The sequence below is a fragment of the Peromyscus maniculatus genome, chromosome 6, assembly GCF_049852395.1.
Source record: "Peromyscus maniculatus bairdii isolate BWxNUB_F1_BW_parent chromosome 6, HU_Pman_BW_mat_3.1, whole genome shotgun sequence".
NCBI classification, from domain to species: Eukaryota; Metazoa; Chordata; class Mammalia; order Rodentia; family Cricetidae; genus Peromyscus; species Peromyscus maniculatus.
Genome location: NC_134857.1, coordinates 47185271 through 47204229, shown reverse-complemented (window position 1 = coordinate 47204229; position 18959 = coordinate 47185271). Strand labels below are relative to the sequence as shown.

At 39.0% G+C, this 18959-nt stretch overlaps 1 protein-coding gene across 5 annotated transcripts in view; it reads right to left on the bottom strand.

Moving 5' to 3' along the window:
- Lekr1 (leucine, glutamate and lysine rich 1) overlaps positions 1–18959 on the bottom strand; it is a 183175-nt gene that overhangs the window by 44128 nt on the left and 120088 nt on the right. For all 5 annotated transcript variants that reach the window (XM_006972624.4, XM_076574196.1, XM_015989713.3 and 2 more), the window contains one exon: positions 17859–18062. In XM_006972624.4, the coding sequence (XP_006972686.1) occupies positions 17859–18062 (204 nt within the window). The remainder of the gene's footprint in view (positions 1–17858; positions 18063–18959) is intronic.

Genomic DNA, 18959 nt, shown 5'->3' with positions numbered 1-18959 from the left:
GACAAATGGGGTTATGACAGAGCACAAAACTTCTGCAGAGCAAAGGAAACAGCCATCAGGGTAAAGAAGCAACATGCATCATGGGAGCCATACTGGTAAACCACACAACTAATAAGGAGTGACTATCTAGATATAAGGAACTCAAATAACAGCAAAACCAACCTGATACAAAACGTAAACGCGTCTGAGAAGAAGACAGGCAAGTGCCTCAACAGGTGTGTGTGTGTGTAAGATGCTCAGTCCCACTAGTCACCAGGAAATGCAAATCAGAGCGTAAGTGAGCTCTCACTGTATCCCAGTAAGAATGGTTATTACACATGAGAAATGCTGGTGATAAGGAAAGAAGGGAGCCCCTTCTCACTGTTGTTGCGAATGTAAATTAGTGTAGCCATTTTGGAGAACAAGATGGAAGGTCCTTAAAAAAACTAAAAATAGAACCACCATATGGTTCCGAAATCTCACTGCTGGGTATATATATCTCCAAGGGAGGGGAGATCAGTATGTCAAAGAGACATCTGCACTCCCATGTGCACTGCAGCAAGAGCCACCAAATGGAAAGAAGCTAGTACCCATCACGTGAGGACAGAAAGCTTGGTAACAAAACACAATGGAATACTATGTGGAAATTACAAAGAGTGAACCCCAGCCACTTGAGACAATGTGGTTAGAACCAGAGAGCACTGTGTTAAGTGAAATAAGGCAGGCACAGAAAGACAAGAGCTGCATGATCTCACTCAAATGTGGACTGCAAAATGTTCATCTCACAGAGTTTGAGGACAGAATAGTGGTCACCAAGGTGGAGAGGCTGGGAGTTGAAAGGGAGGTGCAATGCTGGGTCAGTGGTGATGACTGATTACAGTTAGGAGAAAGAGGATCTGGGGTTCTGATGTTAATTATGTACCACATTCAAAGAGCTGGAAGAAAGGATTCTGAATATTTTCCTAAGGATGTGATCAATATTTGAGGAAATTGGTATGTTTAACCTAGCCACACATCTAAAATCAGTTTAAAAAGGTAGGGTAGGTTCTCCTCTGAGAGCATGGTCTCACTAGCCATGTAACAGTACCAGGCATCATTTCCCTCCTGTTAAGCCAGCCTTCATTCAGTTCAGTTAGAACGTGGTTAGTTACTGCCAACACACAAGCATCACCACTGCACCTTTGGGGACAGCTGTCGTGCTGGTGTTCGCTATGGTTCTCGAGGGCTGCAGCTGGGTGGATGATGACTGTCTTCCTCCCTCAGCAGCTTGCTCTTCACCCTCCAGTGTTGTGAAAGCTCATCCTCAGGGAGGAAGCTTTCAGGTCAATTCCAGCTCAATCCCTCCTGGGCCTATGTCCAATGTGCATGGTATCTTCAGCAAGTTTCTGGGGGAGCACCCAAGAACCATAGCAACAGCCTATATTGTTTTGGGGGGCTCTCTTGGACTCCCCTGGCTAACAACATCTTGAAAGGAGGTTTCTCATGCCTGCTACTGGGGAGTGGGGGTATTAGGTTAGACAAGCTACGGCTCTTGGGAGGAGTATTATCACCCTGAGTGGTATAACGTCACTTAAACTACATATATAAGTATTTGCATATCTGTATTGTATGTGACTTTAGGTAAATATAAAATAATGATTCCCTACACCTTTTGAAAACATCCTAATTGTTATTTATCCTTCTTTCCTCCCTACCTCTACTCTCCTAAACCAGAATAATCCCTATCTTCACTCAAACATTTAGCCTTATGCCCAGGTAATTGTAGCTCTCACCCCTCATCAAAGGATCTTTATGAAGCAGAAAGAGACCATTACAGAAAACACAACGCGTCAAAATGGAGACAACTGACTGCGGGGTACCCGGCCACAACTGATACATCTACAGCACAACTCCTGCATCCACCTCAGAAAACAGAAAGTCTGCTGTGAGACTGTGCCTTCTAGAGATCATAGGGAAGCTACACCCATAAATCTCAACAACATGGCTGTCTAAATGGAACTGAACAACATTAGTTGACATTCCAATATAGATGTGTTGGGGGGGTGTCTCATAAGGCCCCTACCCCTAGATGAAGAGCTATAGACAATTAACTACTGCTGAGAGAGGGAGAATTAGATTTCCCTAGGGATAAGTCCCCTAAATTGTTATCTAATACCAAGTGGTCAGCTCTAGAAACATGCATATAGGCAATTCTGGACAGACTTTCAGCAAGATGTATTTATATATTTATTGGTTCATATGTATATGTAATAAGTATGGTTAAAGAGGAAGAGTCAGGAAGTTGGGAGGGAGAGGGGCTAGATGGTGGGTAGGAAGGAGGAGAGGGGGATGATGTAATTATACTTTCATTAAAATTTCAGCAGCAAGTTCTCCATAGACTATCTCCTCAGTACCACACGGTGGTATTTCCTCCTGTTCGTTCTAATGCCCAAAGCCTCATTGTTTTATGCCCTTAAGTCACTATTCTGAAATCTGTAAGAACTTACATCTTTAATTCGTGTTTTTAAAGAGAAATGAGGGCAGCTAAGCATGCACTAGGGTTACTCCAACTCCAACCTTTCACAGCTTGGCCAGCTCTCTGCTGTCTCACCTCCCCCCACTGTTGTGGCCTTCTGCTTCAGGTGGGAGCAGGGCCTGGACTTGAATACCACAGGGGTCAGAGTCCATTCTGTGACAGTGCCAGGTCTGAGGGAGTGTGATAGCAAATAAAACAACCCTCTGTAACAGGGTGAGAGGGGCAGGTTGTCACAGGACAAACCTTCCAGTTTATGAATAAAAGGTCCTACATTTTTATTTTGTACTGTGCCCTGAAAGTTATGTAGTAGGCCGGCATGCGGTATGTATAAGTTAATACTGTCTATATAAAGTATCATTGATTATGTGCAATTAAGGGGCTAACAAAAAACTCCATCAAACTGGGAAAATATAGGCTGTGTCAAGAGGATATCAGAGTCAAGTGTGCTTTGCTCTTTGCATTGTTTGAAATGAATTCAGGATATTAACTTTAGACCTCATTAAATATGCATGATAGAACTTCAATAGTAACAACTAAAACGATAAAAATGAAATATACTGCTAGTGAAAAAAATATGCCAAGAAAATACACAAAACAACAATCCTCTCCTCCAAAGGCCTACAATGAGGAAAAAAAAAGAGGGCGAATACAATGATTAAAATAACAATAACAATAATGGTAAATGGAGAGAGAAATCGATAAAAACAAACTAAACTAAACAAGCAACAGTAGTTCTGCATTCTTCATACAAAATGCCCTAAAACAAGGGCAGGTAAAGATGGAGACAAAATGTGTGGAAAACACTTAGCAGCTACACATTAAAGGGAAGAATGTGAACACAGTATTACTGGCAAATAGACTTTTGGAACTAAAGCTATTATTTGGGGGCTGAAAAGATAATGGGCTAATTTTACTATGAGTATCTTAAACCTCAAGATGTATCAACTTAAAATATCTTCAAAATAAAGAAAGTGACATAGCTGTGTCAAGTCCACACCACTGTGGTCGAAGTCAAGACAGCTCCCTCAGTTATCCGTAATTCATCCCAGGGCCCCTACAGATGGCCATGAGAACACACACTGTGCAGTTGCAGACTGCATGCGTGACTGCCCAGGAGCTGCAATGGATCAGGGGAGGATCACATAGAAAGACACCATGGTGAACAGAGAAGACCGCTACAGATAATAAGGCTGACTTGAGGCTAGTATGTAGGGCCTGGTATGCAAGTTGTGGGAAAACACATCATTATTTTCTAGTTCATAGGAAATTGACCACATACTAGGCCAGAAAGTAAACTTCATCAAATTTAAATTTTTTTTTTTTTTTGTTTTTCGAGACAGGGTTTCTCTGTGTAGCTTTGCGCCTTTCCTGGAGCTCACTTGGTAGCCCAGGCTGGCCTCGAACTCACAGAGATCCGCCTGGCTCTGCCTCCCGAGTGCTGGGATTAAAGGCGTGCGCCACCACCGCCCGGCTAAATTTAAAAATTTTAAGCAACTGTTTTACTATAACCTGCACCGTCTAATATCATAGGCTATTAGACACTAAGCTGTGGCTGGTCCAAACTTAGATGTGCTGTGTGATGGACACATCAGATTTGAACATTTAGAACAATAATCTAAATTACCTACAACAACTTTCAAAATCTAGACATTTATTTTTATTTTAAGCACTATAAAAACATAGCAAATAAAAAAATCATATACTAAAATTAACCAGACCCAGCCAAAGAACTCAATGAACATCTTGACTGTTGGAGCTGCTACTGAGAACAGAAGCTGTGGAGCATCACATTGGTTTTTATACTTTCACTATTTATGGTATTTTCACGTACTTATCTACCACCAAAAATTAAGAATCTGTGACATAGTAATAACTGGAAAAATTAGTTTTATGTCCTCTTTTATAACTTGTATTCATTGTCTGCAAAAGATTACACATTTAAATGATGATGTGTCATAGATATATTGGGTTATGTAAAATATATTATTAAATTTGATTTCATCTATTTATCTTGTGTTATTAATGTGGCAACAATTTTAAAAAGTATATACCTTGAATTATATTCCTTATAAGATATCATTTATATTCTATAAAAGCAAGTATCAGTTACAAAGTATAAATAAAATACCTCCATGTACTTGAAATTTTAAATATTTCTGAATAACCTATAGGTCAAACTAAAAATCATAATTACTACTTAAATACATTTACATTGTTGTTTGTTTTTGCTCTTTTGGAAGGCCCACCACCCAGCTCCCAAATAAATCACAAACAGAGGCTTTTTATTACTTATAAATGCCTAGCCTTAGCTTGGCTTGTTGCTAGTCAGCTTTTCTAAAATTATCCTGTCTATCTTTGGCCTTGGGGCTTGTATCTTTCTCTATTCCTGTATACTTTTGCTCTCCTTACTCGGCATCTGACTCTGTAGCTGGGTGGCCGGTCCCTTGCATCCTCTTCCTTCTCTGGCTCCTAGATCTCCTTTCTCATTCTCTCAGATTTCTCCTTCTATTTTAGTCTGTCTGACTGGCAGCCCCTCCTATCCTTTCTGCTGCCTTGCTATTGGCCATTCAGTTCTTTATTAGACCATCAGGTATTTTAGACAAGCACAGTAACACAACTTCACAGAGTTAAGCAAATGCAAAATAAAGAAAAGTAACACACTTTAAAATAATTTTCTATAACACTTAGAACTAAACAATGAGATTTTTTTCATATCAAAACTCACGAGAGAAAGCTGAAGCAGACTGGATAAATTAGGGTGCACCTCAGGTTACAATACAGATGGGGAAATGGGTGGCTCTTCACCCACTGTGCAGAAACTGGAACTCAACAATGAGCACAAAGAACAAATCCTAGAACAATCACACAGCATGAGGTTGGGGCGTGTGCTGGGCATCAAACTCAGGATTCCACATATGCCAAGCAAGTGCTGTCCCCTGAGCTTATCCCCAGCCCTAAGAATCTAGTTCTATGAAGATAAATCATGTATAAAGTCTAACATTTTTTAGTACTAGAAACATAATAGGTAAAAATTACAGAGAAGCAGGGGCACAACAGATGTTTCTAGGTTTGAAGATGTTCTTTATCAATTTGAGGGAGTTCCTTTTATCCTGGTTGGCTGAGAAGCAAAATCTCAGGTTGAAGATTACCACCACAGAAGAAAAGACCGCCTGGGACAGAGAGGAGCACAAAGGGACTTCAAAACTGACCAGAAGGTTCTTTGTCCTGAACTGAGTGGTTGGAAATGATGTCTATTGGGTTGGACTTCTTAGAACTTCCATAAACCTTCTACAGATCTATAAAGTACTTATAAAAATAATCATTGATAAATCCAGAGCACGAAGGAGAATGCTTTGGTGGGATAAAGAGTCTTCCAGGTCAAGATCAAGGTGTTCAAATGGGCATGTGCATAGTAGGTCTCCTGAGTAGAGGCCATCACTGTTCTGTCTATCACAGCAGCACCATCTGTTCCCAGAGACAGGCAAATGAGTCACTGCAGCAGTGCTGTTTAAAGTCCACAGTCATTGGGTGTGAGGCAGGCACAGCTGGCTCTGATTGCTTGCACAGTTGCCTTGAGGCTGGAGCAGAGGAAGAAAAGCAAAGTGACAGGTTCAGGGTGGCAAGGTGGGATGACAGTAACCACATGGGTTATGGTGTTCCTCCTGGACATTGCTGCAGACTCATCTTCTAATTTGATTTAGATGCTGACAACTCCTAAATTTTATCTGCAGCTAAGACAAATTTGAACATGACTCATGTACCCAACTTTCCACCTGGCTGCCCTGTTTTATTGTTATAATAGATCAAGCTTTACACCTGAAACTTCAGTGCCATACAATACAAATGTTTATTTTTTGCTCACAGCATGTACCATCTGCTGTTCACCTCCACAGGCATTGTTTCAGGATCCTGCCTTAGGAGGTACCTTTGCAGCAGATGAAAAGAAAAATGATCAAAACAGATATTTGAAAACTTCTTTTCAGATTTCAATGTCAAGTGACCAATTCTAATAAGAACTAGGTGTGACTAGCATAGCCCTCTACTACAGTGGGAGGCACACTGTAAGTCACCTGGCCCAGCAAAGCACTTCCAAACTCGGAAATCTCTGAACTGGGGAACATTTCTTGGTTCAACTGTGATGGTTTCACCCACTAGGGTTTTCTGGTTCTACTTTTGTTCATGACCTGCTTTTCCCCTCTGATGTGGTATGGTCTTTCTATATGCTATGAATTTGTGTTGCTACTATTAGCTAATAAAGAAGCTGTTTTGGCCTATTGTAAGGCAGGATAAAAGCCAGGTGGGAAATCCAAGAGAAAGACAGGGATAAGAAGGGTGGAGTCATGGCAGACACCATCCAGCCATTCAAGGAGCAAGATGCCAGTAGATTGGTAATACCACGGCCATGTGGTGATATATAGATTAAAAGAAATGGGTTAATTTCTGATGTAATAGCTAGCTAGCAATAAGCCCAAGCCATAGACCAAACAGTTCATAATTAATATTAAGCCTCTGAGTAATTATTTTATAAAAATGGCTGCTGTCCAGATGGGACCAAGTGGGACAGAGAAACTTCAGGCTACAATTGGCGCCCAAAGTGGGGCATTGATCCACATAGACTTGAGAAAGCTTAAAGATTCTGAATGCACAGAAATGGAGCCACACTGGGCTTCCTAGTCTCAGAGTCTCATGCCAGCAGCAGCACAGAGACATGTCTCCTGCCAGCCACCTATGAAATAGAGCTGGCTACCAGCCACCAGGAGCTAAGCAGCATGGCAGATTTCCACAATCTCTCCCACAAGTTATGCTACAGAGAGGCTTCTCCCAACCACTGCCTGTGGGTTTGGGAGCATAGCTGTGGGCTTAAAAATGCAGCAATGTGCTCTTAATACTGCTTCCCAGAATTGGGGAGGTAAGTGTGACTCATTGGTACCTGTGCTATGCTAAAAACTAAGCGGAGTGGAGCCAGCAGCCAAGGCCACTTCAGTTCTAGCCATGCAGTTTAGCAGTTTAAAAACTCTCCTGGTCAGAAAAGGATTAAAGATATATAACAAAACAGATACAGATAGGAAAAAAAAACCCCTGGATGGGTTATAATGTATTTAAAAATATATGTAAGTTTGGGAGAAAAAAGGAAAAGAGTCTCAATACTATATATTATTGTGTTGTCTTTGGGATTTTTTTTTTTTACAGGCAATTTATTTTGTTCTATTCATTCACAGTTAATACAGAAAATACTTGGAAACATTTCCATATAATATTTGACACAGAAATCATCAAATAGAAGTATACAATGTTGACAGGAGGCAGTACATTTATAATTTATAACCCCAAATGTATTTATAAATTAGAAATGGAAAGATCTACAAATGAAATTATGAAGGTTCACCAAAGTCATTTAATCTGTCAGTTTCTCATTCATTTTTATGTCTTAATAATATTCTATTGTATGAATAAGCCACATTTTACTTCTCTCCAGTATTTGATAGCTATTTGAGTTGTTTTAACTTTTTTACTATTAGCAACACACTGCTGTAAACCTTCATGTACATGTTTCATAGGTACACATTTTCAGTAGTTTGAGGTTATATTCCTAAGGGTAGAATTGTTGAGTAACAGAGTAACAATGTTTTGCATTTTGACCAACCACCAGACTGTTTTGCCAAAGTGGCACACCATTTTACTATCTCACCAAATCCTTGTTTTTAAGGCTCTGATTTTTGTACAAAAACATTCAATCATTCTGCCAGACCAAACCAGGAAAAGTAAGCTATAGTTCAGAGCTGTTCTATTCCATTTACTATGCAAAGCCAATCTTGGCGTTTGCAACTCTCAGCCCTTTTGAGTATTCTTGCAGTGTTCACCTTTTCCTCCACCACTTTTTTTCTTCTTTTTTTCTGGTTTATTTCTATCTATTACAAATGTATAAAAAATCCTCCATCAACACTGCTGATAGTAGCAGAACCTTGAGAAATATACCTTTGGTTTGCCTCAGAAAAGGAACACATATTGTACTATAAAGTTTATAAAATTGGAGCAAAACATTGTAATAATGTTACAATACCAGTTTTAAGAGTTCAGTGACTAATGGGGAGCCGATGGGATACATGCAGAACTGTGAAAGCGATCTCACTTAGCCAGCTGTACACGTAGACTGTAAATCTACATTCAGATCATTTCTGAACTAAGACTATCATCTCAGTTTATCTGTTGAGGTCAACCAGGAAACCCTAGAATATACCTTGATTTTTGCAAAAAACAAAATAGGGGGAGGGGTTTCTTCAGCATTTCAGTCCACGAGTAACAGTATCCTAACAGGCAAAGTGTTCTCTCACTGTCAACATAGAATGAACTGCTGCTGGAGGTCAACTTGGGCTTTAATTTGCATTAGCACTTACATACATAGTAGTCCAAGTAGTTGACCTCATGACTTTAAAAGGGATTTTTTTTTTTTAACTGCAGAGAGACATTTGATTTTAGGGACTGCTAAGCTAAATCAACATATATATCTTAAAGGTATCTTGATTTCAAAATTTGGGTCTAAGGATATGTTGTTTTGGAAAAGAGGTTCTGCTTTTGTTTCCAGAGAAGATGAGAAACTGGATTCCTTCCAGGTCAACATGGTTCCATCAAGGAAGACCCCCTGGGAGGTCTCCAGATGATCCAACATCCAGAACAGCTTCAAGGCAACTGGCTGAGATGATGCAGCCTCACTGATTATTCCAGTCAGGACTTGACCATAATCCTAAGTTTTCTCAGGATCCTGATAAGATTGATTGCCAGCACCCCCAATCAGTAGGAAGCAGTATATAAAGCCATGCCCCAATTCCCAAAATATTGCTTATGAATGTTTGTTTTATTTAAAGGGGGTTGATTATAAATGTAATCTCTTTCTAAAGAAAAAGGGTGATATGATATATAAATGATTTAAAAAAAGATTATTGAATCTACTCTGATCCCCAAAAAATCTGTTAATCTCAAAATACTTTACATCAATATGGATTTGGTTATTGATACAAATTTAAGGTCAATTTTGTTATACTATATGTATATTTCTACTCTTGTTTAAGGTATTATGTTTATGCAAGTCATTTAAAATTTTAATGTGTAATTAAGAAATATAGGTTAATAATTAGTCATCTATGATAGTCAAACTTACAGTCATATTAGTTAGGTTTTCTAGGTATACAGAATTATATTTCAGATAGATAAGTAACCTTCAAACACTTCAAATACCTACAGAATATAGCATTTAAAATATTTTAAGAACTTAAGACTTTTCTAGACAATGAGACACATCTGCTCCTGGCTGTATCAATTACTTCAAAGAAGATGATATGCATCAAAGAAACTCATTATGGAGTTTGCTTTCAATATAGCAAAGGCTAGCCATTTGGGCAAGAAACTGCTCTTGCCTGGATTGATTGAAAATATGTTGTGTAAACTGGACATGCAGGACCCATAGGAAAATGACCACTGAATTTGCCAAAACAAAGTAAAATGGTCCTTCAGGTTCCTGCTTCACAGAAGAAACTGCCAGACATTCTGAAGGACACAGAGGAAAGCGACTGATGAACTTTGCCAAAACAGGCAGGACAGTTCTTCAAATTTCACTGAAAAATATTCCATAGACTCTAGGTAGGCCTATAGGCTAAAGATGATGCCCCAGTGTTACAAAAGAACTTTGAGTGACTGTTCAGGTAGCCAGATGTCTCTGTCATTTCTAGAATTTTGGAAACTGCTTGCAATGCACTTCCTGTTTACTCAGGTACTATTATACCCTTCAGAGGTCTTAGATAGAGTTGAAGACTAGATATTTATAATTACAGTTTTCCTTAGTTATGATAAAAGGTAAATTAGATATAAAACTTTAGACTCACAAAGATAGGATGATAGAATATTTTCTTTAATTTGCCAAATACAAAGACTAGATATTGTAACTGAAATTCTTGCTTGATAACCGTTTTGTTATATGTAATTTTACTATGTTAAAGTTACAACTTTCCTTTTTGATTAGACAGAAAATGGGAAGAGCTATGGGATGGTCTTTCTGTACACTATGAATTTGTGTTGCTACTATTGGTAAATAAATAAGCTGTTGCAAGGCAGGATAAGAGCCAGGTGGGAAATCCAAGAAAGAGACAAGAAGAAGGGCAGTCAGGGCAGACACCATCCAGCCACCCTCCTTCTCCCTCTCTCTTTCTTGGATTTCCCACCTGGCTATAACCTGTCTTGCCATATGACAGAGCAGTTTCTTTATTAACCAATGTTAGTAACACATATTTCCAGCAAGCAGAGAGACCATCCCACAGCACCCCTCTGAATGGAATATGCTTCTTTTTTATTATTCAGCTCAGCCATGTTAGAAAGGGCATTAAATACTTTGTTGTTGGGGGGAAGGGCTCTGCTTTTAAAAGCCTTTAACAACTTACTTGAATCCAAAGATGTTGAGGAAGGTTGTATACCTTTGTAATTTCTTTCTATTTTTTCTTTGATTTATTTTATTTTCATGTGTATGAGTTTTGTCTATATGCATGTCCGTGCGCCATGTGCATGCCTGGTGTCTATGGAGGCCAGGAGAGGATATAGATCTCCTGGGAATGGAGTTTTAGATGGTTGTGAATTACCATGTGGATTCTGGGAACTGAACCTGGGTGCTCCTCAAGAGCAGTGGGCACTCTTAATTGCTGAACCATCTCCCCATCCCTACTCCCTTGTAATCCTCCACTCTTTCTTGTATTCTCTCCAATGAATCTACGGTTGATTTGCTGGTTATTTTGTATTTTCAGAATCTATTTGTGCTTTCTATATTCATGGAACCACAGACTGGGTTCTTTTTTGTCCTAGCACCTTTTATTCAGCGTAAGTCTTTCTAAATTAATCTATGCTGTACTGTGCGTCATTGGTCCACTTGCTTTTATGCTGAGAAGTATCCCATTGCACAAATGCAACCGTGATTTCTTCTCTGTTCATCTGTTGATGGATATTTAGATTGCTCTGCAGGCTTTGACTATTACAAATGAAGCCACTGTACCTTTGCATGTTTGTATGGGCATTTGCTTTCTTTTCTCTTGGGTAAAATACAGACATGGAATGTCACACTTCTTTGTATGCTGACTAGCCTTGTTTAGTAAAATGCTGCACAAATCTTTTGCTCACTTTTTAGTAGATTGTTTATGTTCATTACTGAGTTTCTAATGTTATTTTTGTATTCTGGAAGGAAATTTTATATTAGATAAATCTTTCGTAAATGTATTGCCCCAGGCTATGTCTTGTCAGTCTCTTCCTAGCCCTCTGCTGAACATGTTTTTCATTGTGGTAACATTTGCATTTCTGATAAGATAGGACTATAAGATAACGTGTTTCCTTCACCACTAAATATATGGTTATTTGTTATCAACTCAAGAGTACACAAATATACTGGTCTAATTTTAAGTAATATAATTCAACTAGGTACAACCCTAGAATTATATCATAGTCAACTTAATCAAGAAATGAGCAGCTATCAACAGAAATAAAGGAGCACTTCAATTAAAATGTCACTGATTATCAAAAAGGTCAGGATCACAGAATAGACAAGGTTGTCCATGTGTTCATTAGAAGTGGCCAGACAGCAGAGTTCTGGTGCAAAATATTTATTTTACTTTTATTTATGTGTGCATGTGTCTCTGTGTATAGGTTTATATACTTGAGTGTAAGTGCCTGCAGAGGCAAAAAAAAAAAAAAAAAAAAAAAAAAAAAAAAAAAAAAAAAGGCTCAGGATGTCCTAGTACTGAAGTTACAGGTAGTTATGAGCTGCCCAACATGAGTACTGGGAACTGAATTCTGGTCTTCTGAAGGGCAGAAGTGCTCTTAACTGCTGAGCCACTTCTCTAGCACCCTCACTTTATTTCTTAAATCAAGTTTTTTCTTTGAACAGGTCTAGTTAGTGAAGAAATTCCAATGAGCATTTTTAGATGGTGTCCATGAGTAACACTAGATATATACCTCTGCTATAAAGCAGCTGGTACTTGTCAAGTCCAAAGGAAACACCATTCTTCCAAATTCCAAAGGGCAGATAGGACAAATGGCTATATGCAGTGCTTATCAGCATATCAAACCACTTGCTGGTCTCCAGGCTCCCTCAGTATCGCAAGTACTCATTATATATTTCAAAGTCCATACTTCTTCTCATCCATCCCCTCACAGTCCCCACGCTCTTAGGTTTCCCTCCCAGTAGCTCCCATTTCCTTATAACCCAACTATTTGGGCCATGCACTCTGACCTCCTCTCACTCTCTCTGTCTGGTCCTTACTCTCCCTTTCTCTATATTCTCTCTCTCTCTCTAATAAAATCTTTACCCATAATCCATATCATGGAGCAGTCATGTTGTCAGTTTATACAGAGCTAAACAGCTGAGATGTCTGAATTCCAGTCTCCTTCAGGACAGTCACAATTTTGATAGCATGAAATATAGAATACATTCCCTATTCAGTCTCCTTATGCACAAAGCACCAGTCTTTAGAACAAAACCTTCAGGTCTAGTAGACTACAGCAGCTGAAATAGAGCAGGACCAGGTTCAAAGAGGTTAAGAAAGTGATCATTATTCACTAACTTTACAAAGAATTGTGAAATCTATTAGGACACTCCCACAAAGTACATGGAGCTTTAAGTAAACTGTTATCCTATGAATTTACAACTGTGAGGGAAATTTTCTTTGAACCTGTAGTTGCCAGAATAAGGACCTTTCTACCTCTCTGATTTCTTGCTGAGCCCCTGTCCCTGGCTCTAAAGAAGTCTTTAATGGGGCAAAGCAGAGAGAACGCTTATGCACCATGTTCTAAGCACTCACTATCCTTGATTAGAACAGAATTTGCAATGAATAATGTATGTAGTGATGATCAATCCTGACTCCCTAAATGAAAATCACACTTAGGTAGTATGCCCGTGGAAGGGCTTTCCCACTGAGATTATAACACAGTGATAAGAGAAAGCAATCTTGTATAGAAATACGCTAAATGGACCAACCTTGACTACAATTTGTTAGAAACCTAGAGGAATTAGGAAATATAAAAACATTAATTATAATTCTTTAGCCATGTCTCAAAAAGCTAAAGCTACATATATGTAGATACTGGACTTCTTCAGAAGGTTTGAGAGATATTGATATTTTAGGATTCTAGGAAATGCCATAGACTTAAGCCCTAAATTTGAGTTTTATGAAGAATCAAATAAAGGAGATTTCCATCAGGATCTTGCACAGCCATTTTACTCCAAGCTCTTATTTTCAGCAAGCCAGGAGCCCTAGAAAATTTGGGAGGAACTTCCTAGTTTCAAATCCTGTAATCAGTGGTTTGAGGAGGATGAAACACAACCTCATCCAGCTAGCAGATACATCCTGAGTGCCTGCTCTTGTCGCTGGGGATGCAAGTTCTTCTAATTTCTTAGAAATATGCCCATACAACAGCCTGATTGTTAGAAGAAATGAGGACCAGAGAGTAAACGACTGAGGTGATATGATTCACGAGGGCCATGCTGGTGCAAGCTTGTGCCAATGCAGGGCTCTCTATGCTGTAACGTGCTGCCTTCCCTCTGTAGGCTTCTCAAGGGGAGCTGTGGCTAGCTGTCTCTAACCCGCTACCCTGCAATCACCAGATTCTTCTCAATTAACATTTTCAGTGTTGACACAATAGGCAAATTAGGATGTACTTGCAATTAAGGGTATTTATTTTAAAAGCTAACTTTTAAATTCTTAGACCCCCAAAGAAAATGAGACTCTAATTTTTATATAAATGCAAAATTTTAGCTTCCCTTAATTACAGTTAAAAATGTAACTGCAAACAAACGTCAAACCAGAATGCCAAAACAACAGCTTTAAGCCATATTTCACAAGTTGTTCTTTTAGAGACGTCTTCACATTGTCAATCAAAGAGATAATTTTGATTTTGCCACAGCTCCTGCCTCCATTAAAAACAGCAAGTGTGTGATAGCATAAGAAGTTGGGCAAGTGAGTTGTTCTCAAAGCTGTTGATGGATAGGAAACCAGAGAAAATGGTGAGTCTGGGGAGAAATTTTTGCTATATATTTTCAAAGATAGTATTGAGCACTTCTTTTGGTAATGCTCTGCTCTAATAATAACATCAAAGTGGAATCATCCCAAGGATTAATTATTACATCTTATGAATAAAGCAGGTAATACTGAATCCAAATGTTTGCTAAATGGTAACAGTAGGGTATAAAATGATGCTTTAGGAGGCAGTTGTAGTAGAAGTTTTCAATTGTCCTGGCCTGCTGGTGGTCGGGACAAATCTCTCCCACTCACATTCCCCAAGTAAACACACAGAGGCTTATATTAATTATAACTCCTTGGTCATTAGCTCAGGCTTATTACTAACTAGGTTTTACTCTTAAATTAACTCATAATTCTTATCTGTTTAGCCATGTGGCTTGGTACCTTTTCTCAGTTCTGCCTTGTCATCTTGCTTCCTCTGTGTCTGGCTAGTGACTCCTGACTTAGCCTTCTTCTTCCCAGAATTCTCCTTGTCTGCTTAACCCACCTATATGTCCTGCCTGGCTACTGGCCAATCAGGTTTTATTTATCAACCAATCAGAGTAACACATATTCACAACATACAGAATGACATCCCACAGCATGCAGTGGTCTTAAAAAAAAAAGATGAAACAGAAGAAATAATACTTCAGAGTGTCTCTAATGTACAAGGCAAGTGCTAGATGCTTTAGAACCCACAAAAGGATAGCTGGTATTAGTATGCCCAGCTTGCACATAAGGAAAAAGGTTAACATGGTTGGGTTGCCCAAGCTTGACAATGGCCAAGCTGAGATGTAAATCTGTTTGCCCAACTCAAAAGCCCACAAAATACAGAGCCCTTGCTTCACCACTGGGATTCCTTGCTGTTGTTGTTTAAGGCAGGGTCAAACTATGTGTCCCTGACTGGCCTGGACTGGCCTCAAACTTGCAGTGATCCTCCTGCCTTAGCGTCTTCCATGCTGAGATTACAGGTATGTACCACCATGGCCAGCTATGAGTCTTTTCAGTGTACCTACATTAAACATGTCTATTTACTTCCTGTTGCTTCTAAGTTTTTGTGGATTTGTTCCCAAAGGGTGAATGTTCATCACACTGGTGATAAGGTAAATCATGTATACTTAGACCAATCCTCAGAGAAGAATTCCAGAAACATTTAAAACAGTAGTTCTAAAACCTGTGGGTCATTACCCCTTTGGGGGCCACATATCAGATGCCCTGCATATCAGATATTTACATTAGGATTCATAAAAGTAGTAAAATTACAGTTATGAAGTAGGAACAAAATCATTTTATGGTTGGGGATCACCACAACATGAGGAATTGTATTAAAAGTTCACAGCATTAGGGAGGTTGAGAACCACTGATTTAAAAGGTAGAAGGATCTCAACCACTGTGGCAGACAGCATTTGCCCATACATAGATAAGCCTCATTAACCCAGCAACATTGAAAATAAGGAATCTTATATAATGTAAGAATTCTTCAGATGACCAAGGTTCAAAATCAAAGACTTCCGAAGGTTTTATTTATTTCACTGTATCTTTTTGAAGATTGCAATTCTGTGAATTCTCTATAGAATACATTACTGCTTTCAGATGATAGGCAATCACTATGGCCATTGGTTATGAACTCATACTATAAAGACAGGGAAGACATTTCTGAAGTTATTGACATACCCAGGGCCACCAGCATATATTTCTAATATACACTACAATGTTTGTCTAAATTATAGTGATTTTGAAGTTTCTGTGTCCATACAGAAGTTTCCTTTAATCTTACATATGCTCAGTTTCCCAGTAGTTATTCCTCCAATAAGCTTGGTTTGTTTACATTTCTTGCTTATAAGGTTGCAGCTTCTAATATGCTAACCAATCATGAAATGAAGAAGAAAAAAAAATATAATATTCAATATATATAATCATGAAATGAAGAAGAAAAGGGGCTGATGAAGAGTCAGGTAGGTACAAAGACAACATCATCAGGGTACTGGTATCTCTAGGAGAAGAAGGAATGTGAGTGACATTAGCTCTGCAGTTCGTATTTAGTCAAAGAGAAGTAGAAATAAAATCAACCCATGCAGCATCAGAGATGAGCTTTGTTCTTAGGGAACTGTGAAGATCTGTCCCATAGTCCACCACCACTGTGCTGGGGAGAGAGTTCTGCGCAACAAACCCAGTTATGTAATTAAATATGCCTGCGATCTACTGCTGCAGCCCTACCCCAGATTTATTCTCAGAAAACAACTATAATTATGGAGAACTAAAAAAAAAATCATAAAATGTATAAATAACACTCAACATGAACAAAATCTTTTAATGAGATTAAAATGAAAGGAGGGGGCGAGCACGATGATTGCTAAAGGCCTGGCAATCTGAATTCAAGCATGGCACCTGCATAAAGGTGGAAGGAGAGGACCAGGTCCACAGAGGTGTCCTCTGACCTCCAAATGTATTCTGTGGCACGCGTGCCAACACACACATGCATGCATGCACACACACACATGCATGTGCACACACACCAAAAGCAATAAATAAAATTTCTTTTAAATTATGTAATAATCAGTAGCCAGTCAATCATCAGCTTCCTTTGTGCAGACAATAATAAAAAGTAAAAATTTATGTCTTTATAAGGCTTGTATTATTCTAGAATGTAATAATTAGATCAATGCATGTAAAAGGAATAATCGCTATGCCCCAATTTAAAAGTCAACAACAGGGGAAAAATCAAGTTTTATGCTATCTGTTAGATATACAATTAAAACAAAAGGGTTCAGAAAGAATGAGCGAAGTCACTCTAGGAAATTAAAACATGAAAGAAAGCAGAGTTGAGACGTAACTCTAGAAAAGACTCATGCAAAGATAATTTATCAGAACGACAGTACCTTGGGAGCCTGGGCCAGAATGCTTTCAGAACTGCTGGTGCCACCTTGAGAAGAGCCTCAGACAGTTAAAGACCAGACAGAAGAGGAGCCAACGAGAGGGAAAGTGGCAAAAAGCAAACCAACATTTTTATCTTAAATATAGGATTCACCAGTTTTTGGGTGAGGTTACAAATGTTTACAAATGCTCAAACGTCGAGTAAAATTCCGCCAGCAAAGTAACCCAGATGCCATCTCTGCCTCGACGAACCAGGGGCCTTTGCACAGCAATGTGGGCAAGCTGAGATCCAGCTGAATCGCTTCAAAGTGAGGGAACAGACTTAAGTTCCGATGAACTTACATGTGAAATGTGTCTTTAGTCCTGACTTTAATGTTATGATAATATCTACACCGATGTTTCAAATATATATTGGATACTTATTTAAGGATAAAATAGTTTTAAGGAATTATTCTTGACTGTACCTTTCATTTTTCAGTGTTAAAATTTCTTCCTGTGTCTGATGCAGGAGAGTTTGGGCCATCTCTCGTTCATTTTCTGCAAGGTTGATTCTTCTTTTTATATCTTCTTCTTGCCTTTCTTTTGTGGTCAGCTCTTCCTGTAAAGTTTTATATAGTTGTTGACATGTCATTAAAGAGTCGTCTTTTTCTTTAAGTAGCCTATTGTGCCTAAAAGGAACAGGAAACAAAGTATCACAAGCATACATTAGAAACAAGGATTTTATAGTTAGGCTATGATTTCATATTTTGGAGAACTTTCATCATAATTACAACTTAAAAACGAAGATGCTAAGAACATGGATAGCTCTACGTTAGATTTTTCCCACTGTGGTAACTAATTTCATTGTCAACCTGGCTGGATTGAGAACCACCACAGATTTTGAGTCTGTCTACAAAGGCGTTTCTGGAAAGGTTTAGCAAGGAGGGAAGACTCTCTTTGAATGCAGACAAAACCTTTCCATGGCCTGGGGTCCAGATAAAAGAAAGAGGAATCAGGGTTCTGGTAATTCACCACTCTACTTCCTGACTGGATGTTGTAACTAGTTGCCTCATGATTCTGTACCTTGCATTCCCTGCCATAATGGGCTGTATTCGTCTCAAAAGTGAGCCAACGCAAACCCCTGCATCCTTAAGTTGCCTTTTTTTAGGTACTGTGTTCACAATGATAAGAAAAGTAAGAGGAAACTGGTGCCAAGGAGTGAGATAAATAGTCCATGTGGTTCTTAGGCCTTGGGAACTGGTTTGTGGGAAGAATGTGGAAGAGTTTGGAAGTTAGAGCAAGAAAACCCTTGAATGCTGTAAGCAGAGTGTAAGGGACATTCAAGTAGAAAACTGGAAGATCAGAATGACGGGGAAGAAGAAATGCAGGCAGTGGAGCCCCACATCGAGAGATCTCAGATGCATCAAAGAGGAATCTCTTGGGAACTCAGAGCTAGAGGCTATTCACGTCATTTTCTGGAAGAGAACACGGCTTCCCCTGCGTCCTGGGAACTTGAGTGAGACTGAATTCGAAACCGAAATACTAATTTGTTTGGTGGAGAAAACGTGAGGCTGTGACAACATTCA